The 27,954-nt window shown below is 42.9% G+C and overlaps 1 protein-coding gene, 1 non-coding gene and 1 pseudogene across 2 annotated transcripts; all 3 read right to left on the bottom strand.

Annotated features, from left to right (window-relative positions):
• Positions 1-228: 228 nt before the first annotated feature.
• LOC119924040 (olfactory receptor 1002-like) lies at positions 229-16,190 on the bottom strand. The gene is made up of 3 exons (XM_038743129.1): positions 16,073-16,190; positions 651-1,063; positions 229-525 (listed from the first exon to the last, which is right to left on the bottom strand). Exons 1-3 carry the CDS (start codon positions 16,188-16,190, stop codon positions 229-231), a joined length of 828 nt encoding a protein of 275 aa, XP_038599057.1.
• A 45-nt stretch (positions 16,191-16,235) lies between these two features.
• Positions 16,236-26,508, bottom strand: LOC119924039 (annotated as a pseudogene).
• Positions 19,652-19,788, bottom strand: LOC119924080. Its single transcript, XR_005449034.1, has one exon. It is a non-coding gene; the product is annotated as a small nucleolar RNA SNORA7 (small nucleolar RNA).
• Positions 26,509-27,954: the final 1,446 nt, after the last annotated feature.

Genomic DNA, 27,954 nt, shown 5'->3' with positions numbered 1-27,954 from the left:
TATCCAGATAATGGCCTTAATTTTTGCCTTAGCTATGGTTTTTCACACCTGGCTTGTTTGTACAGTTATAGCAAGCCCTACCTATGACAGTTTAACAACTGCTGTTGAATATATCTCAGTATCCGATTCAAAGATGCAATGCACAATTTACAGAACTACCTTGATGAGAACATGCATCTTGAAAAACATTCATCATTTTACATGAGAAATGCATTATATCCTCCAAGACTATGCTTTTCCATGTGTTATTTTCCACGGGGCATTCTTCTCATCTTTGTTTCTCGAGCTGTAGATCAGAGGATTCAGCATTGTTATCACAAGAGTATAAAACACAGAAACCACTTTGTCATTCTCTGGCACGTAATGTGAACTGGGCCGAATGTATATGAAGATGGCGGTACCATATAATAGGCCAAACACCATTATGTGGGAGACACAGGTGCAGAAGGCCTTGCATCTCCCTGCTGCAGAGTGGATGATACTGCAATTTCCAGAGGTGTGAGAGTTCCACTGAAAAACCCCAGGCTGAAAAGCAAGACCTCATTGGGGAAAGTGTTACTGCAAGATCATTTTAATACCGGGGGGAGATCACAGAAGAAATGATTGATGACATTTGACTTGCAAAATGGCAGACGGAATATCAGCAGCACCTTAATGAGTCTCTGGAGCAAACCAATGAGATATGAACCAAGTATGAGCTGAGTGCAAACTCTGGGGGACATAGCAACCACATAGAGTAGAGGGTTGCAGATTGTCATGAAGTAATCATATGTCATGCCCACCAGGAGGTAACCCTCTGTGGTTATACAGGCCAGTAAGAGATGCATCTGGATGGCACATTCTATCAAGGAAATAGTTCTTACCTCCAGAAAGACGTCTGCAAGCATCTTGGGAGCAGTGGCTGAAGAATATGAAAGATCCAAGGCAGACAAGTTGCCAAGAAAAAAGTACACTGGAGTGTGAAGTCGAGAATCGATTGTGATTAGCACAGTCAATCCAAAATTTCCCAAAAGGCTGATCAGATAGATTGCCAGAATCACCAAAAAGAGAAGGAGCTGGAATTCTGGGAGATAAGCGACTCACATAAGAATGAATTCAGTGACTACAGTGATATTGCCCGGGTACATCACGCTAATATATGTGTTTAATCTGAAGGTAAATGGAAAAAAAGTAGCATTAGAGTGAATGATGACAAAATTACATTTGATTCCATTAATTCAGACCCAGGCATGATTCCTTTGGTTCCAGAGAGAGGGCTGCTCACATGCTTTCTGTCGTCCTCACTGGACTCACCTGGCTTTCAGGCCTAATTCTATATCTAAGTATGCAAGCCACCTGAGTTCAGATCCTGAGTCTCTGCTTCTGGTGTTTCCTCAGTTCTTAGTGCAAAGCTTTGCACAGAGTAGTTGCTCAGTGACTTGACATTAACCACTCAGTCACTGTGCAATAAATGAATTCAACCACTCGGGGGCCATCTTGCTTATCACTTAATGTAGCCCTCTGCATGCAGTAAGAGCTCAACAAATATGAATTACTGACATTTTCTAGTACTGCATAACTGCTAAACAGCCCCTAGTAAACTCAGTGTGTGAATGCACCTTTCATAGTAATAATTATAATAATGATGGCATTTATTAAGCGCTTACTATGTGCTACTGTTCTAAGCACTGGGGAGGGTAGAAGATGATCAGGTTGTCCCACGGGGGGCTCACAGTCTTAATCCCCATTTTACAGATGAGGTAACTGAGGGCCAGAGAAGTTAAGTGACCTGCCCAAAGTCACACAGTTGAAAGTTGACAGAGCTGAGATTTGAACCCATGACCTCTGACTCCAAAGCCTGTGCTCTTTCCTCTGAGCCATGCTGTTTCTCTGTACCTCACACACTACCAGGTAATAACTAGGTAAGAGGAGATTTTTACTTGCTGTAATGTTCTTCCCTCTGTGATACCATGATGTTGACTCTTGCATTTCAAAATATAAATTATAGGCTCTTATTGTTCAAGAGGATTTGGTCCTAGAGTCCACTTTTTAACTGAAATTTCCCCAACTGTTTTTGTTATTGCATGTGAATTGGGTTGGAGTTATTGCAAATATAACGAAATCATATATATATATATATATATATATATATATATATATATAATATATATTTGTTGAAGTAAGCAAAAAAATAGTATTTGTTAAGTGCTTACTATTTACCAGAAACTGTACTAAGCACTGAGGTAGATACAAGCTAATCAGGTTGGACACTGTCCACAACCCACATGGGGCTCTCATTCTTAATCCCCATTTTAAAGATGGGGTGCCTGAGGTACAAAGAAATTAAATGACTTGCCGAGGTCATACAGCAGACAGGTGGAGCTGGGATTAAAACCTAGTTCCTTCTGACTCCCAGGCCAGTACTCTATCCACTAGACCACATTGCCTTTCGAAGGTGATGTCTGATGTCTCTTTCAGTATATTGCATTTTAAGCAGCGTCCAAATCAAATTTAAATCCAATAAATTTGAGATTAAAAACTATAAAGAGCCTGATCTTTTTGTAAAAGCTTCTTTTCCACCTGAATTTTTTTTTGTATTTGATCTTATGGGGCCATCAGAAAGCAGCGTGGCTCAGTGGAAAGAGCACGGGCTTTGGAGTCAGAGGTCATGGGTTCGAATCCCGGCTCCACCACATGTCTCCTGTGTGACCTTGGGCAAGTCACTTAACTTCTCTGAGCCTCAGTTACCTCATCTGTAAAATGGGGATTAAGACTGTGAGCCCCACGTGGGACAACCTGATCACTTTGTATCCCCCCAAGCGTTTAGAACAGTGCTTTGCACATAGTAAGCATTTAACAAATGCCAACATTATCAAGCGCTTAGTACAGTGCTCTGCACACAGTAAGCGCTCAATAAATACGATTGATGATTTGCATGAATTTCCTTGCCTAAACCTGTTTTCAAAAAAAATCTGTCTGCAAACCCTTTGTATCATACAAAACTCTTGCAGCTTAGATGGGGCAGATGTTCTCTTTTTTTACTATTTCTGCAATGTCTGGAGAGAAGGAACCAGAAAATCAAACAAAAGCTGCCATTCCTCTTGAAGCCTATCCCTACCTCTAGAACTTTTCATGGTCATTTGAAAGGAAGGAAATGTTCTACCAGGTTCCAAGATTCATTCTGTGTTGCTCTCTGGGGATTTATTTCTTGGAAACAACAGGTGAGATGCTTACTGGGTTCTGCGCATCATCAAATTGAATTCAAAGGGACTAAGTTATCTCAGGTCGTAGGATATCAGAAACAGGGAGTACAAAATGAACCGCAAAAGATGAAGGACTGATGGAAAAACTGAAATTTGGAAAGACTGAAATGAAAGAGAATAATATTCTATAAAAAAACTCTCCAAAGGCAAAAAGGCAAACCTCTTAAAATAATTCAAATACCCTAAATCGTTCTGCATTGAGATAGAGAAGGGGAGGAGGACAATAACTTCAGAGGTTGGCTTTGAATCTAGCATTGCAAACACTTCATTTACATTAAAATGCTAAGGAAGAAACTCCATAGATTATGTTACCCCATCTGTCCCACAAAAGTAACTGATTGTAGTGTGCATTAAACAAGTCTTCAGTTTTATCAGTTCCACCCATGTGAATGATTAAACCTCTTACCTTCAATAGCCTCATCTTGGAACTCAAAGACAGGTACATATATAGAAAGAACACACAGATATTCTTACATATGCATATAATAGCAAAATTCATATCCTGCGATCTCTTCAAATGTAACCAAGACTTTGCCTGTAGAGGGAATATCCTTTGCTTTTTCTAAAGACTGCTTCAAATACTTTATAAATCGTTACATTCCCGACATCTTTTTCATTACTTAACTATCAGTTCCAAACAAGTCCTGGAACTCAGGAAAATGTAGTGGAACCAAGATCTGGACTGCTGAATAGAAACATTTTCTTACAGGTTTCACAATACTCCTTCTGTGCAGGTGGGACACTCTATATGTTTAGCTAAAGGACCCCTGGGATCTGATTACTCAGAGGTGACAACCCTACAGAGCTCCTGTCGAGTAGAAAACTAAGCAATTATAAAATATCACTGGGGCAGGTTGTTGATTATAATATCTCCATATTTTGTGCTCACTCAACTCCAGCTGCTTCGAGAAGCAGCGTGACCTAGTGGATAGAACACAGATTTGGAGTCAGAAATTCCAGGATCCTAATCCTGACTCCACCACTTGTCTGCTGTGTGACTTTGGGAAAGTCACTTCAGTTCTATGTGCTTCAGTTACCTTGTCTGTAAAATGGGGATTAATACTGTGAACACCATGTGGGACACAAACTGTGTCCAAACTGAATAGCTTGTTCTACCTCACTGCTTAGTACAGTCCCTGGCATATAATTAGCACAACAAATACCATAAAATAAATAAAAAAGAAACTCTAAGTCCATGAATCAGTTTCAAATTATGTAATATGGTGAAGAATCTTCAACGAAGTGTATTTAAACCATGTATGCCATAGAGGGAAAGACTCTGAGACAAATAACCAAGGATCATTGATCATGAGTATCACAAAGAAACTATTTCGTAATTATCTAATGATGAAAGATTAAGAAGCAAATTATTGCACATAGAGTTAGTGTAAGTAGATGTGTGTCCGAAGGAGAGTTGGAACAGGAAGGAGAGAAGAAATGTTTTCAAGAAACAATGAGGCTGTTTATTTCTTTAATATTTGCATGTCAGATCCAATCCTTCTTAGTGGTATTTTTGGAGCCCCTCATTGTGTGCAGAGCACTGTACTAAGCCCTTGGGAAAATACAGTTTTCCAGACATAGTGGGAACAATTCCTGCTCACAAGTTTATGAAATCTCTCGCTCCTTCCCTCCTCCCTTTCTTAACTTCCACCTTCAACCGCTCACTCTCCACTGGTTCCTTCCCCTCTGCCTTCAAACATCCCCACGTCTTCCCCATCCTAAAAAACGTTCTCTTGACCCCACCTCCCCTTCTAGTTATCGCCTTATCTCCCTGCTACTATTCCTTTCCAAACTCCTTGAACGAGTTGTCTACACCCTCTGCTTCCAATTCCTCAATGTCAAATCTCTCCTCGACCCCCTCCAATCTGGCTTCCATCCCCTACATTTCACCGAAACTGCCCTCTCAAATGACCTGCTGCTTGCCAAATCCAACGGCTCATAAACTACCCTAATCCTCCTCGACCTCTCAACTACCATCGACACTGTGGACCACCCCCTTTTCCTCAACACACTATCCAACCTTGGCTTCACAGACTCCGTTCTCTCCTGGTTCTCCTCATCTCTCCGGCCGTTCATTCTCAGTCTCCTTTGTAGACTCCTCCTTCCCCTCCCATCCCCTTACTGTAGGGGTTCCTCAAGGGTCAGTTCTTGGTACCCTTCTGTTCTCTAGCTACACTCACTCCCTTGGTGAACTCATTCACTCCCACAGCTTCAACTATCATCTCTACGCTGATGAAACCCAAATCTACATCTCTGTCCCTGCTCTCTCTCCCTCCCTTCAGGCTCGTGTCTCCTCCTGCCTTCAAGACATCTCCATCTGGATGTTTGCCTGCCATCTAAAACTCAAGATGTCCAAGACTGAACTCATTCATTCATTCAATCGTATTTATTGAGAGCGTATTGTGTGCAGATCACTGTACTAAGCGCTTGGGAAGTACAAGTTGGCAACATATAGAGATGGTTCCTAACCAACAGCAGGCTCACAGTCTAGGAGGGGGAGATAGACAACAAAACAAAACATATTAATAAAATAAAATAAATAGAATAAATATGTACAAATAAAATAAATGAATAGAGTAATAAGTACATACAAACATATATTCATATATACAGGTGCTGTGGGAAGGGGAAGGAGGTAAGCCAGGAGGGATGGGGAGGGGGAGGAGGGGGAGAGGAAGGAGGAGGCTCAGTCTGGGAAGGCCTCCTGGAGGAGGTGAGCTCTCAGAAGGGCTTTGAAGGGAGAAAGGGAGAAAGAGAGCTAGCTCTGTGGATGTGTGAAGGGAGGGCATTCCAGGCCAGGGGGATGATGTGGGCTGGGGGTCGATGGCAGGACAGGCAAGAACGAGGCACAGTGAGGAGATTAGTGGCAGAGGAGCAGAGGGTGCGAGCTGGGCTGTAGAAGGAGAAAAGGGAGGTGAGGTAGGAGGGGGCGAGGTGATGGAGAGCCTTCAAGCCGAGGGGGAGGAGATTTTGCCTGATGCATAGGTTGATTGGTAGCCACTGGAGGTTTTTGAACTCCTTATCTTCCTTCCCAAACCCTGCCCTCTCCCTGACTTTCCCATCACTGTTGAGTGTTTGCCTGATGTGTAGGCTGATTGGTAGCCAGGGGAGATTTTTGAACTCCTTATCTTCCCTCCCAAACCCTGCCCTCTCCCTGATTTTCCCATCACTGTTGAAGGCACTAACATCCTTCCCATCTCACAAGCCCGCAAATTTGGTGTCATCCTCGACTCTGCTCTCTCGTTCACCCCTCACATCCAATCCATCACCAAAACCTGCCGGTCTCACCTCTGCAACAAGGCCAAGATCTGCCCTTTCCTCTCCATCCAAACTGCTACCGTGCTGGTTCAATCTCTTATCCTATTCCGACTGGATTACTGCATCAGCCTCCTCTCTGATCTCCCATCTTCCTGTCTCTCCCCACTTCAGTCTATACTTCACACTGCTGCCCGGATCATTTCTGTGCAGAAACGCTCTGTGCATGTTACTCCCCTCCTCAAAAATCTCCAGTGGCTACCAGTCAACCTACGCATCAAGCAAAAACTCCTCACTCTCAGCTTCAAGGCTCTCCATCACCTCGCCCCCTCCTACCTCACCTCCCTTCTCTCCTTCTACAGCCCGCCCAGCCCGCACCCTCCGCTAGTCTGCCACTAACCTCCTCATTGTGCCTCATTCTCGCCTGTTCCGCCGTCGACCCCCAGCCCACGTCATCATCATCATCATCAATCGTATTTACTGAGCGCTTACTATGTGCAGAGCACTGTACTAAGCGCTTGGGAAGTACGAATTGGCAACATATAGAGACAGTCCCTACCCAACAGTGGGCTCACAGTTTAAAAGGGGAGACAGAGAACAAAACCAAGCATACTAACAAAATAAAATAAATAGAATAGATATGTACAAGTAAAATAAATAAATAAATAGAGTAATAAATATGTACAAACATATATACATATATACAGGTGCTGTGGGGAAGGGAAGGAGGTGAGATGGGGGGATGGAGAGGGGGACGAGGGGGAGACGAAGGAAGGGGCTCAGTCAGGGAAGGCCTCCTGGAGGAGGTGAGCTCTCCATAGGGCCTTGAAGGGAGGAAGAGAGCTAGCTTGGCGGATGGGCAGAGGGAGGGCATTCCAGGCCAGGGGGATGATGTGGGCCGGGGGTCGATAGCGGGACAGGCGAGAACGAGGTACAGTGAGGAGATTAGCGGCAGAGGAGCAGAGGGTGCGGGTTGGGCTGTAGAAGGAGATAAGGGAGGTGAGGTAGGAGGGGGCGAGGTGATGGAGAGCCTTGAAGCCGAGGGTGAGGAGTTTCTGCCTGATGCGCAGATTGATTGGTAGCCACTGGAGATTTTTGAGGAGGGGAGTAATATGCCCAGAGCGTTTCTGGACAAAGATAATCCGGGCAGCAGCATGAAGTATGGATTGAAGTGGAGAGAGACACGAGGTTGGGAGATCAGAGAGAAGGCTGATGCAGTAGTCCAGACGGGATAGGATGAGAGCTTGAATGAGCAGGGTAGTGGTTGGGATGGAGAGGAAAGGCTGGATCTTGGCAATGTTGCGGAGCTGAGACCGGCAGGTTTTGGTGACGGCTTGGATGTGAGGGGTGAATGAGAGAGCAGAGTCGAGGATGACACTAAGGTTGCGGGCTTGTGAGACGGGAAAGATGGTAGTGCCGTCAACAGAGATGGGAAAGTCAGGGAGAGGGCAAGGTTTGGGAGGGAAGACAAGGAGTTCAGTCTTCGACATGTTGAGCTTTAGGTGGCGGGCAGACATCCAAATGGAGATGTCCTGAAGGCAGGAGGAGATGCGAGCCTGGAGAGAGGTGGAGAGAGCAGGGGCAGAGATGTAGATCTGGGTGTCATCAGCGTAGAGATGATAGTTGAAGCCGTGGGAGCGAATGAGGTCACCAAGGGAGTCCGTGTAGATCGAGAACAGAAGGGGACCAAGCACTGAACCTTGGGGAACCCCCACAATAAGAGGATGGGAGGGGAAGGAGGAGCCTGCAAAGAGACTGAGAAAGAACGACCGGGGAAATAAGAGGAGAACCAGGAGAGGACGGAGTCTGTGCCTGGAATGTCCTCCCTCCGCACATCCTCCAGGCCAGCTCTCTTTTTCCCTTCAAAGCCCTACTGAGAGCTCACCTCCTCCAAGAGGCCTTCCCAGACTGAGCCCTCTTTTTCCTGTCCCCCTCCTCATCTCCCCCGCCCTACCTCCTTTCCCTCTCTACAGCACCTGTATATATGTTTGTACAGATTTATTACTCTATTTCTTTTACTTGTACATATTTACTATTCTATTTATTTTGTCAGTGAAGTGCATCTAACTTTACTTCTATTTATTCTGATGACTTGATACCTGACCACATATTTTGTTTTATTGTCTGTCTCCCCCTTTTAGACTGTGAGCCCATTGTTGGGTAGAGACTGTCTCTATATTTTACCAACTTGTACTTCCCAAGTGTTTAGTATAGTGCTCCGCACAAAGTAAGCTCTCAATAAATACAATTGAATTAATGAATGAAAGCTTACAGTATATAGGGGGAGCTAGACATTAATTAATTAATTCAATTGTATTTATTGAGCACTTACTGTGTGCAGAGCACTATATTAAGCACTTGGGAAGTCCAAGTCGGCAACATATAGAGACGGCCCCTACCCACCAATGGGCTGACAGTCTAGAAGGGGAGGCAGACAACAAAACAAAACCTGTAGACAGGTATGAAAATCATCCAAACAAAGAGAATTAAAGCTATATGCACATCATTAACAAAATTAATAAAATGAATAGTAATAATGATGATAATAATAATAATTACATTTATTAAGCACTTACTATGAGCCAGGCACTTTACTAAGAGCTGGGGTGTATATAAGCAAATCAGCTTGGACACAGTCTCTGTCCCACGTGGAGCTCACAATCTCAATCCCATTTTACAGATGAGGAAACCAAGGACCAGAGGAGTGAAGTGACTTGTCCAAGATCACACAGCAAACAGTGGTAGAGCCAGGATTAGATCTCATAACCTTCTGACTCCTAGGTCCGGGCTTTATTCACTTCACCATGCTGCTTCTGACAAATTAGGGGTAGGTATAGTATCAGCATTAGGGATAAGGGAAAGAGTTGAGAAGAAGAATATTAACATAAATACTGTGTGTTTACACAGCCAAGTGCACACTCTATGCAGAGAGGAGGGAGGATAGGGAAACAGTGTGGCTTAGTGGAAACAGCGCGGGCTTGGAAGTCATAGGACATGGGATTTAATCCTGCCTCTGCCACTCTTCTGCTGTGCGACCTTGGGCAAGACACTTAACTTCTCTCTGCCTGAGTTACCTCGCCTGTAAAATGGGGATTAAGCTCCCTTTAAAATGTTCACTTCAACATCAATTTACATTCTATATTTATCGCAGAGCAGGTGACAGAAAATGGCACATTTATGACAATTTCATTCTTAAAAGGTTGACAAATGTGCTGGAGCTGTTCTCCTATGTGGCATTTTTATGCTTTTTCATTGTCATCTCCGCTGGGAAATTTGGAATGATGAGATTAATAATAATGATAATAATGATGGTATTTGTTAAGCACTTACTAAGGGCAAAGCACTGTTCTAAGCGCTTGGGGGATACAGGTGATTAGGTTGTCCCACGTGCGGCTCACAGTCTTAATCCCCATTTTACAGGTGAGGTAATGGAAGCTCAGAGAATTTAAGTGACTTCCCCAAGGTCACCCAGCAGACATGTGGTGAAGCCAGGATTTGAACCCATGACCTCTGACTCCCAAACCCGTGCTCTTTCCAATGAGCCACGCTGCTTCTCTAATCTGAATTGACTCTCATTTAACTAATTCCATGTATTTCTTTCTCTTATCACTACTGCTTCTCAATTATCACTCTGACAATCCCAGCAAATATAACATTCAGAAAGACCTAATTCTAGAGCATGACCTAATGGATAGAACATGGGCCTGGGAGTCAGAAAGACTTGGGTTCGAATCCTGGACTTGTCGATTACTTGCTGTGTGGCTTTGGGCAGGTAACTTAACTTCTCTGTCCCTAAAGTTCCTCAACTATGAAATAGGGCTACCTGTTTTCCCTTGTACCAAGACTGTGAGTCCCATGTGGGACAGGGGCTGTGTGTGACCTAATTCATTTGTACCTACCCCAGCAGTTAGAACAGTGTTTGACAAATAGAAAGCAACTAGCAAATATAATTAAAAGAAAAAAAAGATAATCAGGTTGGACCCAATCCATGTCCCACGGGGGGCTCACAGTCTTAATTTCAATTTAAAAGGTGAGGGACCTGAGGTGCAGAGATGTAAAGTAACTAGCCCAAGGTCAAACAGCAAACAAGTTGCTGTGACAGGATTATAACCCAGCACCTTCGGCGCCCAGGCCTATTGCACTAGGCCATTAGGCCATGCCACTTTCTAAAGTTTCTGAAGAAGGTTTTTAATGCCCTGAATCCATCTCTCTCCTCACATGCCAGTCTGGCCTAGTGGAAATAGCACAGGCCTGGTGGTCAGAGGACTTGTGTTTTAATCCTGGTTCTGCCAATTGCCTGCTGGATTACCTTGGGTAAATCATTAACATTCTTTGTAAACTTCTGCAAACCTCTCTCTTTTCTCATCTGTAAAATGGGGACTCAAATGCCTATTTCTAGACTGTGAGCCCATTGTTGGGTAGGGGCCATCTTTATATGTTGCCAACATGCACTTCCCAAGCGCTTAGTACAGTGCTCTGCACACTGTAAGCGCTAAATAAATACGATTGAATGAATGAATGAATGAATGTTTGTTCTGATGATTTTGTAACCTGTCTGCATGTTTTGTTTTGTTGTCTGTCTCCCCCTTCTAGACTGTGAGCCCATTGTTCTGTAGGTAGGGACCGTCTCCATATGTTGCCGACTTGTACTTCCCAAGCGCTTAGCACAGTGCTCTGCATACAGTAAGTGTACAATAAATATGATTGAGTGAATATTTTCTCTCCTACTTAGATTGTGAACTCAATGAGGGATAAGTACTGTGTCCAACCTAATTGCCTTGTGTCTATCCCAACGCTTATTTCAATGCTTTGCACAGAGTAAGCACTTAACAGATAGAACAGTAATAATTATTACATTTTAGGAAGATCCTGTTCTACCTAGTTTCTGTTGCAGAAGAGTTCGGACATATTCTGGGCAGAGGTAGGGGAGATGGGGCCTTTATGCTCCACTTTGGAAGGCAGTGTTCCTAAGTAGAGTATAGAAAGAGGGAAAGAGAAAGGTACAAGGACTCAAAAGTCAAAATAATATCTCTTTTCCTTGAATCCTCCAGGTAAATGTAATTCCTAATTTAATATGGGAACTTTGAATTACATTGTAAGAGGGTTCATATCATATCCTAAAATGTGGAGTGGAACGTTTAATATCATTTTTATTCAGCATTACTGTCTTCTGTGAGGGCTGTCAAGCAAATATTCAGCATATTATGTTTGTGCCTATATTAACAATAAAGTTTGGGCCTGGAAGTCAGAAGGTCATAGGTTCTAATCCCAGCTCCACCACATGTCTACTGTGTGACCTTGGGCAAATCACTTGACTTCTCTGTGCCTCAGTTACCTCACCTGTAAAATGAGAATTGAGACCGTGAGCCCCACATGGAATAGGGACAGTCTCCAACCCAATTTGCTTGTATCCACCCCAACTCTTAGTACAGTGTTTGGCACATAGTAAGCATTTAACTAATACCACAACTATTATATGTTCAATTGCTTCAGGCCTCACTGAATGTTGCCAGATAAATAGTAAAATGTCCAAGAGTAATGGTGTATGCTGAATTCAACCTACTGTACTAAGGGTTTGGATAGGCAAAAGGGCAAAACCCTGTTTCCTTCTCACAGGGAGCTTACACTCTGGTGGGAGAGACAAGCACAGACATATCCGTGAGTCATAGAACCAGAATAAATAGAAGTGAATTTTTAATGGAACACATACATTCACAAATCTGGGAGAGGGAAAGAGGCTGAGAGAATCATGTCTTCTCATTTGAAGATGATAGGTCCTATTGACATCCGGTTAAGCGAATGGGTATTGTTGACAAGGCTGATGTATGAATGAAAATCCATTCCATATTGTGTGTACAAGTCTGTTTTTTCACAGTATTGATGTGTTCACTTGTTATGCTTCTTGGTCTGATATTCCCAAAGTTTCTGCTCAGGATGAGCAAACTCTTCTGAATGCCCTAGCCCAGGCTGTACTGTGTATATAGCCCTCACTGTTCTACAGATGACCTGAATTCTCTGTCCACTGCAGTCACCCTAAATGCACAACATTCAAATCAGTTGTAAACAGCTTTCAAGAATCTGCTGGTGACAGAAAGAGTTCTTAATTCCCTTCACACTAACGTCAGTTTGGCATCCAAGATAGTTCACGCTCAGAGGCATGGCTCCATCTGCATTCAATCATATTAATTGAACACTTCATCTGTGCAGAGCACTGTACTAAGCACTTGGGAGAATATAATACAAAAATAAACAGTCACATTCCCTGACCCCAAGGAGCTTAGAGTCTAGAGTAAGCTTATATTTGGAGAGATGGGTGGGTTGCCATGTTTTAATACTTTTTCATTCAAATATCAGCCCTGTATGTTCCAGACCCAGCAGACACTGATAGGCTTTCTTAGTGCTAAATCAAGATTTTTAAAAATGGCTCTTGAAGTCTTCTTTAGATGGCCAAACGCTGTACTGGGCCTGGCACATAGTAAGTGCATAACAAATACCATTAATTATTATAATAAGGTTGGACATCGTCCTTGTCCCGCATGGAACTCACAGTCTAAGTGGGAGGGAGGGAAATTTAATCCGCATTTTACAGATTAGGTAACTGAGGCACAAAATAGTTAAGTGACTTGCCCATGTCACACAACAGGCAGGCGGTGGGGTCAAGTTAGATCAACACTCTTTTTCGATCCACTGATGAGGATCAGCAAATTTTTAAATTCTAAGATTTTGTCAGCTAGTGGGGCTGAGTACAGCGATCTGCACACAGCCAGTGCTTATAATAATTACTGCTACTAGTGGGGTGGGACTAGAAGGAGGCATTTTTAATGCATTTGTTAAGCACTTCCTATATGTCACACATTGTTCTAAACACTGGGGTAGGTACAAGTTAATTAGGTTGGACACGACCCCTGTTCTGCATGGGGCTCACAGTTTAAGTAGTAGGTAGAACAGGAATTTAAACCCCATTTTACAGTTGAGGAAACTGAGGCACAGAGAGGTTAATGACCTGACCAAGGTCACACTGAAAGCAATTGACAGAGCCAGGATTAGAACCCAGGTCCTCTGACTCCCAGGTCTGGGCTCTTTCTACAAAGCAACACTGCTTGGTGGGTGTTGGCTTCAGTGGGTAACTTTTGTCATTCACTCATTCATTCATTAGTATTTATTGAGCGCTTACTGTGCGCACACCAATGTACTAAGCGCTTGGGAAGTACAAGTCGGCAACATATAGAGACAGTCCCTACCCAGCAACAGGCTCACAGTCTAGAAGGGGGAAACAGACAACAAAACAAAGCATGTAGACAGGTGTCAAAACCATCAGAATAAATAGAATAATTGCTATATGCACATCATTAATAAAATAAATAGAGTAGTAAATATATACAAGTAAAATAAATAGAGTAATAAATATGTACAAATATATACAAGTGCTGTGGGGAGGGGAAGGAAGTAGGGCAGAGGGAAGGGGGTCGATGGGAAGGGAAGGGTTACCCATGGCCCATGGGTACACGGTGGACCAGCTGCAGAAGTAAAAAAGAAACTCTTTGAAGAGTGAACAGCAGCCAAACAACCCACAGAGTGCACCAGCTGCAGAATATGCAAAAAGTGGTACTCCTGAAGGAGCAGCAGAAAGACAATACACAGCCGAGGGTGATTTGAAAATCATTACTCAGAACTGTACTGAGAAGCTGTCTAGCCTAATGGATAGAGCATGGGCCTGGGAGTCAGAAGGACCTGGGTTCCAATCCTAGCTCCACCCCTTGTCCCCTGTGTGACCTGTTTCCTCAGGCTTTCTACTAAAACAATCAGAATGTCCCATCTCAGAATTCCCTTAATCACAATAGTCTGTCGGGGGGCCTCTGGTCTGGTGAGATTCACTGGGGATGGAGGTGACTGTTTTAGGGCAGATGGACCAGAACAATCAATCAATTAATCAGTCAATCATATTTATTGGTACTTAGTGTACTGAGAGCACTGTTCTAAGTGCCTGGAAGTGTACAGTGTAGCTAAGTAGACAAATTCCCCACCCACAACAAGCTTACAGTCTAGAAGGGATGGACTGTAAACTCACTGTGGGCAGGCAATTTGTTTATTGTTGAAATGTATGCTCCCAAGCACTTAGTACAGTGCTCTTCACACAGCTCTCAATAAATAAGATTGAATAACTGTCTAGAACAGTCCTCTAAGCTTGACCTGAATTGCAAAGCAGGTCAAAGAAATGCCCGGCAGCTTTTCTGAAACTTCTGGATGGCCACCAGGTCTTTTAATACTAATGCTAATACTAATACTGTTACTACCAATAATAATAATAACAATAATAATGATACTTCTAAGTACATACTATGTGCCAAGCACTGTTCTAAGCACTGGGGTAAGTACAAGTTAATGAGATTGGACATAGTCCCTGTCCCATATGGGGCTCACAGTCCTAATCCCATTTTACAGATGAGGCAACTGAGGCACAGAGAAGTTAATTGACTTGTCCAAGGTCACACAGCAGACAAGTGTCTGGGCAGGGAATAGAACCCAGATCCCCCTGACTTGCAAGTCTGTGTTCTATCTACTAGGCCACGCTGTCTTTCAAAAGGTCTTTTGGCTTCTGGAATGCAGTATCTGCCTACCACATCATGGCCAGAGTCTGCAACTGGTGGGAAGAAGACCAGCAGTACATCCTTTTGAGGAAGGCAACGCTGTGACCAACGTTGTGGGAGAGTAATAAAGTCTCAATTCTGCTTCAAAATAGCCAATTATTTTTTCCCATGAATAATATAGTCAACAGTCCTGTACTCTTAAGAAATTGTCATGAAATAAGATTAAAGAGATAATAATAATTATTATTATTGTGATATTTTTTAAGCACTTACTATGTGCCAGGCACTGTACTAAGCACTGGAGTGGATATAAGCAAATCAGATTGGACACAGTCCCTTGTCCCGTGTGGGGCCCGCAATCTCAATCCCCATTTTGCAGATGATGTAACTGAGGCAGAGAGAAGTGCCTTCTGAGTTCCAGGCTCATACTCTATCCACTACACCATGCTGCTTCTCCTTTGAACTGCAAACAATTTGTAACCATCTGAATCGTTTAACTTCTGAATCTTCAATACCCCCTGAATTTTCTGATGCCTTCTCTCCCTTTATCCCTCTAGACTGTAAGCTCTTTGTGAGAAGGGAATGCGTCCACCAACTTCATTGTATTGTACTGTTCCAAACACTTAATACAATGTTCTGCACATAGTAAGTGCTGAATAAATACCACTGATTCCTCAGAACATTAATCCCATGATTTAGCATTTTAAAACATCATTCACATTCTGAGCACAGAAGTCATTTTAATATCAATCAATCAGTGTTTTTATTGAGTGCTTATTTTGTGCAGAGCACAATATTAAATACTTGGCAAGGTACAATGCAGCAGAGTTGGTAGATGTGCTCCTTGCCTACAAGTATAAAGTCATGTGGAATTTAGTCCACTGAAGAAGTTGAGAGCTGTTGCTTCTTCCAGGAATTAAGCTATGTTTCCCAACATCCTAATAGGGAAAGAAGACATAGAACCCTTCTGGGTCCCTGTGACTTTACCTGTTGAACTGGTTTCTGGGTTGAGGTGTGAAACGTAGCTGCTATTAAGGCAAACTGAAACTTTTTTGTTGCCTGAACCTACAGACCGTATCTTACATCTTCCTTTTAACTTCCCCATTGCCTAGAACAAAATGCTGTCCATCTTAAGAGGTCATACGATTGATTAAAGTTTGAATTTCAGGTTTTTCAGTTTCCTAGCTACCAAGTTAAAGGAATGAACATAGGCAACAAACAGAATGTCACCCTAGTAAAAAGATAGGGAATCCTACACAACCATGAATAAGCTGGACATAAAAAATTCTAGAATAGAGAAAGAGAGTTTGCTGACAACTCACAATGAATAGTTTGATTGGCAGCACTAGTAGTTGCTTAATGTTGGTTTGAATATTACCTTTCCTATTGAACTATTTTCCTCTATATCAATCAATCAATCAATCAATCGCATTTATTGAGTGCTTACTGTGTGCAGAGCACTTTACTAAGCACTTGGGAAGTACAAGTTGTCAACATATAGAGACCCAACAGTGGGCTCACAGTCTAGAAGATAGGGGAAGATAGGAAGTAGCGAGGTCAATGAGAAGGCTGATGAGACAGACAAGGCAGGATATCACAAATGCTTGGATCAGCATAGTAGCAGGGTAGACGGAGCAGAAAGAGTGGACTCTAGAGGTCTTGTGAACACAGAATAACAGGACCTGGTGACAGATTGAATTTACGGGTTGAATGAGAAAGTTTGAAGGCATTTTTCGCTCTTTTGTTTCCCAAACTGTAGATAAGGGGGTTCAACATGGGGACCACATAGGTATAGAACACAGACACCACTTGGTCTCTATCCAAAGAGTAGGATTTACTTGGCTTTAAATAAGTAAAGATCATTGTCCCATAGAATACCATAACCCCCATCAAATGGGAACCTCAGGTGGAGAAATCTTTTTTCCTACCCTCTTTCGAATGTGTCTTTAAGATGGCAGAGAGGATGGCAACATAGGAGACGAAAATGATGATCAGAGATGGAACAAGTGTCGAACCCCCTAAAACATATATGAAAATTTCTTTCTCAAGTGTGCTCTTGCAGCACAGAGATAAGATAGGAAAAGTATCACTGAAGAAATGATGGATAAGATTAGACATGCAGAACAGTAGTCCAGATATAAAAACTTTAATGACCAGAGAGTTGATGATGGTGTCTAAATATGTCCCAGCCAGGAGCAGGGCAAAGACTCTCCAGGATACCACAACCATGTAAAGCAGTGGGTTATGGATGGCTACATAATGGTCATAAGCCATCGCAGCTAATAGAAAGCATTTGGCACCAGCTAAAGCAACGAAAAAGTACATCTGGGTAAAGCTCCCGAAGAAAGAGATGGTCTTCTGGGCTATTAATAAATTAATCATACTTGTGGGCATCATGTCTGAAAAATAACTCAGGTTTTATTAAGTTGATGCTTTATAAGTAATTTCATAGAGAGCTATGCACATTTAAAATGTAATGACTCCTTTTCAAATGAACGGTGTGGAGTCAACATTCTAAATACAGTTGACAGGAAGAAACATTTTCTTTTTGATTTGTAGGTCACACATATTTACTCTGTCTTCCTCTTCCTTCCCTCAGAAGATGAGATGTTTTTCACCCTGGCCCCAGCTCCAGCTCCTCACTTTCCTTTCAAGCAATGCTAATTAAATATTTCTCCCAAACCCAACTCCCCCTCTCTTTAATTCATCAAACACTCACTCAAATCATGAGTTGAGGGAAATAAGGAAACTCAGAAGAGGTCAGGTCTTTAGGACTTAGAGATAGATCATTTAACTGCAGAGCTAAAGAGCAAATAGGATTTGAATGGATTGTTTAAAAAGAACTTTCCAAGACATTTCAGTGTTCTGCATTACACTTTAATATGCTTGGAAAATATCTTTCCCATTGAAAGTTGAGGCTGCCTGAAGTGTTAAGTGAAATGGACTCTTGGGGTATTAGTGTTATTTTATTTCATCATTTTAGACTGTGAGTTCATTGTGGAGAGGGAGTAAGAATACCAACTTTGCTTTATTGCACTCCCCCAAGCCCTTAGTACAGTGCTCTGCACACAGTAAGTGTTCAATAAATTTGATTGATAGAATGAATATTTTATTTTGAATTTCCTTCTCATTACAATATGCTCTAACATGCTGTATATGTTGTATCCTTAGGCTGATGCTAAACATGGGTTTTTGAATGTTTAATTCTGAATCATAAGGCGCCAATTTTCCATTCACTGTGGTATTTGCCTCTGAGAAGGTTAAGCACTTTTCTCCTCCTATTTCCTCCCCTCTCCCCATGACCACCGGAGGTGGTGTTAGTGGTGTTGGAGGTCTCCCAGCTACACTTCACTCCTCTAATGCTAACCTATCTATATCTCAGTCTCATCTATCTCTCCACCGACCTCTTGCTCACATCCCGCCTGTGGCCTGGAAAATCCTCCCTCTTATCTGATAGACAATTTCTTTCACCCATTTCAAAGCCTTACTGAAGGTACCTCTCTTCCATGACTAAACCCTCTTTTCCTTTTCTTAGACTCCCTTATGCATCACCCTGACTTGTTCCCTTTATTCATTCCCTCCTCCCAACCCCACAGCACTTATGTACCTATCTGTAATTTATTTATTTATATTTATGTCTGTCTTCCCTTCTAGACTGTACGTTTTTGTGTGCAGGGAATGTGCTTGTTATATTGGAACCGCTCAACTCCTTAGTACAGTGTTCTGCACACAGTAAGTGTTCAATAAATGTGATTGACTGACTGATGGGATGGGGAGGGAGAAAGTGTTTGAGATCCACATTGCAACAGCCTAGGACCCTCTTGGCCCTGCCTATTTCCTGACAAAAATGTACTAATACATTTCCCCAGTTCCTCTCACTTCATATAAAATCCAAGCCCCTGGTTTTGAAGTGAAGACTCTAAAGATTTTGACAGTTAAGATAGGTTCTCCAATCAACACCCACCCACAAAGCTGATAAGGCAATATAGCTCTTGCTGTGGCTAAAGAGACTCCTGAAAATGCACTTCAGACCTCCACCCATTAGGGCATTTCATGCTAAAGGCTGTTGGCCCCTGGACAGTTAGTTTTCCCTCTTTCCATCCAATGCTATACTATTTTACTTTAGCCTGTATTTCTGAGGCACTGATATGTTTCTCCATGCTTATTCACTGTCTGTCTTATGCTGTCGAGTTGTGTCCAATGCATGGAGACACCGAAGACACATCTCTACCAGAACACCCCACTTCCATCTGTAACCATTCTGGTAGCGTATCCAGAGAGTTTTCGTGGTAAAAAAAAACAGAAGCGGTTGACCATTGCCTCCTTCTGTGCAGTAAAAGATTCTCTGCCCTCGACTCTCTCCCATGACACTGCTGCCCAGCACAGGCAAGTTTTGAACTTATAGCAGATTGCCTTCCATCTGTAACCATTCTGGTAGCGTATCCAGAGAGTTTTCTTGGTAAAAAAAACAGAAGCGGTTGACCATTGCCTCCTTCTGCGCAGTAAAAGATTCTCTGCCCTCGACTCTCTCCCATGCCACTGCTGCCCAGCACAGGCAAGTTTTGAACTTATAGCAGATTGCCTTCCACTCTCTAGCCACTGCCCAAGCTAGGAATGGAATGGGTATGCCTCTGCTTTACAATCCCTCCCATAGTAGAAACTGGCAGAGTACTGGAAACTCTCCAAGTAGACCCTGAGAGGGTCCATAATTATTACTTCCCCCAAACTAGGGCCAGGGCCCATGTTAATCAACCGTACGATCACTTGATAGTGTGGTTTAGTGGAGAGTCCAGGCCTGAAAATCAGAAGAACACGGTTTCTAATCCTTGCTCCGCCACTTTTCTACATCATGACCTCCGACAAGTCACTTCACTTTCCTGTGCCTCAGTTACCTCATATGCACAATGACGATGAAGACTGTAAGCACCATGTGAGAAGGTGACTTTGGCCAACCTGATTTGTTTGCATCCACTGCAGTGCAGTGCAGTGCCTGGCACATAGTAAGCACTCAATAAATACCACAGTTGTTATTATTATTATTCACTTCCATATAAAAATCTCCCCAGTGCTTAATTCAGTGCCTCTAAGTTTAATAAATATTTATGGTAATTTGGACGATTCTTTAGCACCTGTGCTTTTCAAATATAATGTCGAATCTGGTGGACTCAGATAAGGGGACATCTGATTTAACCAGTTTAGACTGAATATTTTTCACCTTTATTAAGCAAAGATGGGGAAATTACTAAGGCTTAATATGAACATATTCATCTAGAGAGTAATCTGTTATAAAATTTTCTTTTTAATATCATATATGTAACGGGGGCCAGAAGGTGTCCAAAGGTTATTGGAGAAATTTAGGTAGCCTATGAAGGGGTTGTGTGCTTTAGTAGGTTACGTTTGCACCACTAAGTGAGAGCAGACCACAGGATTATTTAGCTAAATGTGTTTGTGGATTTATTTCTGTTGGAAAAGTGTAGAAATATATTTGGCCAGTTAAATGTTGACATGACAAACATTTGCAAACTATAACATTTAATTATTCAGGAACAAAAGTACCATTTGACAAAGAAATGGATGATTGCACTTATGAGTGGCTATTTGTTTTACTTCCTTACAATTATTATATTAATTAGACAAAAATGTCACCTTGAATTATGCTGGTGGTCTGGAACTTGGAATTCTCTCCCACACGGTGGCTCTAAATGGTAATTGGAGGAATACATTCTGGATCATAAACTCAGTGCGGGCAGGAAATGTGTCTACCAACTCACTTATATTGCCTTCTCCCAAGTTCCTAGTACAGTGCTCTGCACACAGTTAACACTTGATAAATTTGTTTGATTGACTGATTGATTAGAACAGAACAATGATTGCGTCTTTGTTATTTACCCATATGGATTGTCCTTCCAACATCTTACATCTCCCCTAATAATTCCTCTTGACCAAACCTGTGAATCTGTAGAAATCCTGTTGAGCCCTCAATCATCTCTAAATTTTTCCCTTGACATCACTGATTTTCACTTGTCTAGGAACTACCAACTGCAACTTCACTGAATATCCTTCATTTTTAATGTTTCAGTATTTTTAATGGTATTTCATTAATTGAATCATATTTATTGAGTGCTTACTGTGTACAGAGCACTATATGTTAAGCACTTACTATGTTCCGGGCACTGAAGTATGCACTGGGGTAGATACAAGCTAATCAGTTTGGACACAGTTCATATAATAATAATGACATTTGTTAAGCACTTACTATGTGCCAAGCTCTGTTCCAAGCGCTGGGGGGATACAAGGCAATCAGGTTGTCCTACATGGTGCTCACAGTCTTAATCCCCGTTTACAGATGAGGTAAATGAGGCACAGAGAATTAAGTGACTTGCCCAAAGTCACACAGCTGACAAGTGGCAGAGTCGGGATTAGAACTCATGACTTCTGACTCCCAAGCCCATGCTCTTTACACTGAGCCATGCTACTTCTTCATATCCCAACTGGGGCTCAACGTCTTAATCCCCATTTTACAGATGAGGAAACTGAGGCATAGAGAAGATAAATGACTTGCCCAAGAACACACAGAAGACAAGTATCTGATCAATAACAATGTCATATTCAACTCCATCCTCACCCTTGACAATTTTTTATCGATTTCAAGCATGCTCGCTCCTCGGCATTCATCTCTATAGAATGATGTGTTCTTGTTGTGAGATTATGTTCCTATAATAAGAATACTCTAAACCCTGGGGCTGACACAAGATAAGCAAGCTAACCTGTCCACACAGGACTCACACCCTAAGAGCCAAGAAGGACGGGCCTTAGATGCCATTATTTAGGAACAGAAGGCACCCATAAACATTGGAGGCAGAGGTAGAAGACCCCTTTTGGGCTTGGGATTCAAAAGGACCTGTGTTCTAATTCCAGCTCCACCACTTGTCTGTTGTGTGAACGTGGGCAAGTCACTTAACTTCTCTGTGCCCCAGTTTACTCATCTGTAAAATGGGGAATAAAACTGTGAACTCCAAGAGGGACAGGGACTGCATCCAAACTGCTAACCCTGTGTCCACCCCAACACTTAGAACTTTGCTTAGCATATAGTAACCACTAAACAAATACCATTATCATCATCATCATATAGAACATGCAGAATACGGTCAGGGAACTAATGAGGAGCATAGCAGTTGGAGGAAATCAATCAACCAATCAATCAATCGTATTTATTGAGCACTTACTGTGTGCACAGCACTGTACAGCACTGTACACTGTACAGTGTACAGTGTACAGTGTACAGTGTACAAGTGTACAGCACTGTACACTTAGGAAGTACAAGTTGGCAACATATAGAGACGGTCCCTACCCAGCAGTGGGCTCACAGTCTAGAAGGGGGAGACAGAGAACAAAACAAAACATATTAACAAAATAAAATAAATACAATAGATATGTACAAGTAAAATAAATAAATAAATAAATAGAGTAATAAATATGTACAAACATATATACATATATACAGGTGCTGTGAGGAAGGGAAGGAGGCAAGGTGGGGGATGGAGAAGGGGAGGAGGGGGAGAGGAAAGAGGGGGCTCAGTCTGGGAAGGCCTCTTGGAGGAGGTGAGCTCTCAATAGGGTCTTGAAGGGAGGAAGAGAGCTAGCTTGGCGGATGTGGGGAGGGAGGGCATTCCAGGCCAGGGGGATGACGTGGGCCGGGGGTCGACAGTGGGACAGGCGAGAAGGAGGCACGGTGAGGAGAATAGCGGCAGAGGAGCGGAGGGTGCAGGCTGGGCTGTAGAAGGAGAGAAGGGAGTCGAGGTAGGAGGGGGTGACGTGATGGAGAGCCTTGAAGCCGAGGGTGAGGAGTTTCTGCCTGATGCATAAGTTGATTGGTAGCCACTGGAGATTTTTGAGTAGGGGAGTAACATGCCCAGAGCGTTTCTGCACAAAGACGATCCGAGCAGCAGTGTGAAGTATGGATTGAAGTGGGGAGAGACAAGAGGTTAGGAGATCAGACAGGAGGCTGATACGGTATTCCAGACGGGATAGGATGAGAGCTTGAATGAGCAGGGTAGCGGTTTGGATGGAGGGGAAAGGGCAGATCTTGGCAATATTGTAGAGCAGGTTTTTGTGATGGCTTAGATGTGAGGGGTGAACGAGAGAGCGGAGTCGAGGATGACACCAAGGTTGCGGGCTTGTGAGATGGGAAGGATGGTAGTGCCGTTAATAGTGATGGGAAAGTCAGGGAGAGGGCAGGGTTTGGGAGGGAAGACAAGGAGCTCAGTCTTGGACATGTTGAGTTTTAGGTGGTGGGCACACATCCAGATGGAGATATCCTGAAGGCAGGAGGAGATGCGAGCATGGAGGGAGGGGGAGAGAGCAGGGGCAGAGATGTAGATTGGGGTGTCATCAGAGTAGAGATGATAGTTGAAGCCGTGGGAGTGAATGAGGTCACCAAGAGAATGAGTGTAGATCGAGAACAGAAGGGGACCAAGAACCGAACCTTGAGGAACCCCCACAGTAAGGGGATGGGAGGGGGAGGAGGAGCCTGAAAAAGAGACTGAGAATGAACGACCAGAGAGATAAGAGGAGAACCAGGAGAGGACGGAGTCTGTGAAGCCAAGGTTGGATAGCATGTTGTGGAGAAGGGGGTGGTCCACAGTGTCGAAGGCAGCTGAGAGAAATCATCTTGTGCGGTAGCTAATCTGGAAGACATTGAATTTTACAAGAAAAGTCTTATACAACACACCTCTGTTGCCTTCATTCAATAAGACAACCCCTGCCATTTAGTCACATAGCATATTGTCTGCTTGTGGCCACAATGAATGTATTTCACATGAAGTCATTCAAGGACAAGGTTTTGCTTCTTGAAGTTCCTGGGAAGAAGCATGCCATGAGGAGGGGGCAGTGGGGAATGAACTGGACCTCCTGTTCCCCCCATTCTTGGATCTTCCTATAGGAGGTTTGGAGAATGCTGGGTTCTTCTGAATAGCCCAGGACACAAGGCTGAGGAGATGAGGGCTCTGATCTGAGGGTCCTTGCTGGTGTTCTCCTTTCTAGGACTGGGTGAAGTGATGAGGCTGCCCCAGCTCCCAGCTGCTTTGGGCCAGGGGAGGTCAGCAGGGTGGAAGCTGGTCCTTAGGTCGTTTGAACCCTATTTGGTGTCACCCTGGAGGAACCAGGGGTAGCAAAAGAAGGTGGTGATGGTAGCGGGCCTCAGGCCACATGGACAAGAGCTCCAGAAGAGACCGACAGAGAGAAGGCCCGCGGAGAGGACCAGAGGGAGGGAGGGGTTCACACAGAGTCTGGGCTTCAAGTCCTGGACCACAGCCCTCCTCCTGGGTCTCTGCCCTGATGACTTCCCCTTACTTCTCCAGCAGGTGACTTCTGCCTATTATCCTACTTCCAGCCACATCATTATAGGGCACAGACGGATCACCCTGCTCAAGCCATTTTTCACCTCTTTATTTCTCAGGCTGTAGATAAGGGGGTTCAACATGGGGACCACGGTGGTGTAGGAAACAGAAGCCACCTGGTCCTTACCCAGGGAGGAAGACTTACTGGCTTTAGGTATGTAAAGATTAGAGTCCCATAGAAGATAGTGACTCCCATGAGGTGGGAAGCACAGGTGGAAAAAGGTTTTTTCTTCCTACCGTACAGTCGATCTTCAAAATGACAGAGATAATAGCCATGTAAGAGACTGTAATCATTATCAGAGACATTGCAAGTGTGGAACCAGCTAACATAAAGATCATGATTTCCATGTTGTGTGTGTCAGTGCAGGACAAACCCAAGATTGGTGAGCTATCACAGAAAAAAATGGTGAATTACATTTGAGTTGCAAAATGGCAAGCTAGCTATGAACAGAAGATTTAGCAGGGAGTTTGTAAAAGCAACTCCATGTGACCCAACCATAAGCCACATGCATAATCTTGAGGACATAACAGAGGAATAAAGCAGTGGGTTATAGATAGCTACATAATGATCGCATGCCATTGCAGAGAGGAGAAAGCATTCTGTTCCTGCCAAAGAAATGAAAAAATAAATTTGGGCAAAGCAGCCAATGAATGAGATTTTCTTTCTCTATGTTAATAGATTCTCCAAGGTTTTGGGAGTTATGGCTATGGAGTAGCTCAGGTCAACAAATGACAAACCACAAAGGAAAAAATACATGGGCCTATGAGGCTGAGAGTCTTTCTGGATTATCAGGATCAGCCCTAGGTTCTCGACCACGAACAGCATATAGATCAAGATAAATAATGTGAAAAGGACCAGTTGGGCTCTTGGAGAATCTGTCAGGCCCATGAGGATGAAGTCGGCCATTCCGGTGTCATTTCCTGCAGCCAGTGGCTTCAGCATCTCTCCCCTAGTGAGAAATGAATATTGAAATTCAGGGGAAAAATGTTCCTACAGTTTAAGGAATATTAAGAGAATTACTAGAGAAACATACGTAGGGATGGAAACTGCTATTTGATCACATTTGGTTCGATATCGGTGCTTGGATAGAGGGAAGTCACAGAAGCCCAAGTTTTCCCTTCTCAGGCAACAGGGAGCTCTCTTCCTCCCTTCAAGACCCTACTGAGAACTCACCTCCTCCAAGAGGCCTTCCCAGACTGGGCCCCCTCCTTCCTCTCTCCCTCCTCCATTTCAGGAGAAGTTTATGTTCACTTTGAATTGGAGAAAGCTTTCAACACTGCAGAGTTATTGAGCAACTACACAGAATTAAAACAGTGTTGCAATAATTCAATTTTCTCTCAACCATTTCCATGGTTCTGATAATATAAAGGAGTTCAGCACCTACGAAGGGGTTCTGGATGTTTGTGTGTGTGTGCTTGTGTGTGTGTATGTGTGTGTGTGTGTGTGTGTGTGTGTGTGTATGGGGAACAGAAGATGGACATGGGAGCAAGCATGGCCTAGTGGATTGAGCTGAGACCTGGGAGTCAGAAGGACTTGAGTTTTAATCTTGGCTCCACCACTTGTCTGCTGTGTGACCTTGGGTAAGTCACTTAACTTCTCTGTACTTCATTTACCGCATCTATCCAATGGGGATTAAGACTGTGAGCCCCATGCGGGACAAAAACTGTGTCCAACCTGATTAGCTTGTATCTACTCCAGCACTTAGGATAGTGTTTGACACATAGTAAGTGCGCTTAGTACAGTGTTCTACAAAAAGTAAGCACTCAGTAAATACAATTGAATGAATGAATGAATGAATGAGAGTGACAGACAGACAGATTGACCACTCAGGCTACTGGGTCCAGGGAAATGGCAGCAGAAGGAAGTACTTAACAAATATCGTCATTATTAATAATAATAATAATAAACGAATATTATTATTACCCAACCTGTGAACTCCTACTCTTACAAAAGGAATTAGAATGTGATTCTTCCCTCTATTTCCTCTTCTGACTTACCTTTTCTGGTTTCTCATCTTTCAACATGTTTCAGCCTAGGTTAAAAAACTGATAATTATTTATTAAGCATTTGCTATGTTCCAGGTGCTGGAGTAGATGCAAGAAAATTGGATGGGACCCAGTCTATGTCCTACATGAGGATCCCAGTCCAAACTGGAGGGAAGATGGGTATCTTATCCCCATTTTACAGATGGGAAAATTCAGGCACAGAGAAGTTAATTGTCTCCCAAGTTCACAATGTGACAAGTGTTGAAGTAGGGAAAGGAACCTCTGACATACGGTCCAATGCTGTTATCTCTAGACGGCTAGCCTCACGTACCTAGGAAACACCTCAAGCATGAGATTAGGAGAGTGGAGAGTATGCCCCAGAGAATCCTGGAAAGGCCATTTATATATCCCTGACCCCATCTTGTTACTGATTCCTTGCTATTTTGAGGCCCAGTTACAGGAGTTTTACAAAGTGCTGAATGCAATCCCCATCTTGGATGAATGCGGGCTGGTGGTGATATCGTGTCCCTATTCTCCCTTCTCAAGTCTCAGAACAACTTCCATTATGAGAGCAGAGCCGAAGGGATCTACCTACTGTAGATGTATAAGTATCTTTAAATTGTATATATCGAATCATTTATTTATACTAATATTTGTCTACCCATCTAGACTGTAGGGTCATCGTGGGCAGGGAATGTGTCCACCAACTCTTTTGAATTGTACTATCCCAAGTGTTTAGTGTAGTGCTCTTACATAGTAAGCTCTCAAGAAATACAACTGATAATGATGATGATCATACCAGTTGTATTATTGTAAACTCTGAAGCTCACTGGAAATTTCAGTTTGAGCCTTTAAAAAAAATGACTTCAGTGAGAAATCACACACATGGATTTAACTTGCAAAAATCTCTTCAGTGAAGCTGGTTTGTTTATCCTCCCTCCTGAAATTTTCAGTTTACTGAAGTCAAATTTGTTCTTGTGTTTAAATGAGAGAGGATACATCACAAAGAAACTTTGAAGCATTTCACTTTAGATTTTGGCTGCCATTTCAAGACTTTTACAAAACTCCAAGAACCTAGTTATTATGGAAGCTTTCCAGGGCACCAATATACAATCATATAACATTTACTACAAAATTGTAACTGACCATAGACATAATCACTTACCCTTTATGGTGGTTGCCGATTTTGATTAAGCAATATGACAGAGTTAAGGAAAGGGTCTATTTGAAATCCAAACTCTCCTTACTCAATGGGATCACTCCAAAAGGAGAATGAGTTGAAAAATGCCATACATTAAGAGAAATGTTGATGTTCTTTAAAAAGAGAAGGATGCTATCAGAAGATTTTTTTTGTCTACTAACATGATATAATATCAAATTGTCACCCATTTGTGCACATTGAATGATTATCGTGTGGTTAAAGAAAATGCATCCCTCCAAGAATCAGGTTATTCAGAGGAAGTTGGTAACTTTGCTGAAGAAACT

Source organism: Tachyglossus aculeatus, unplaced genomic scaffold (genome assembly GCF_015852505.1).
Source record: "Tachyglossus aculeatus isolate mTacAcu1 unplaced genomic scaffold, mTacAcu1.pri scaffold_78_arrow_ctg1, whole genome shotgun sequence".
NCBI lineage: Eukaryota > Metazoa > Chordata > Mammalia > Monotremata > Tachyglossidae > Tachyglossus > Tachyglossus aculeatus.
The sequence above is the reverse complement of the archived record's forward strand: the minus strand, read 5'-3'. Positions and strand labels throughout refer to the sequence as shown.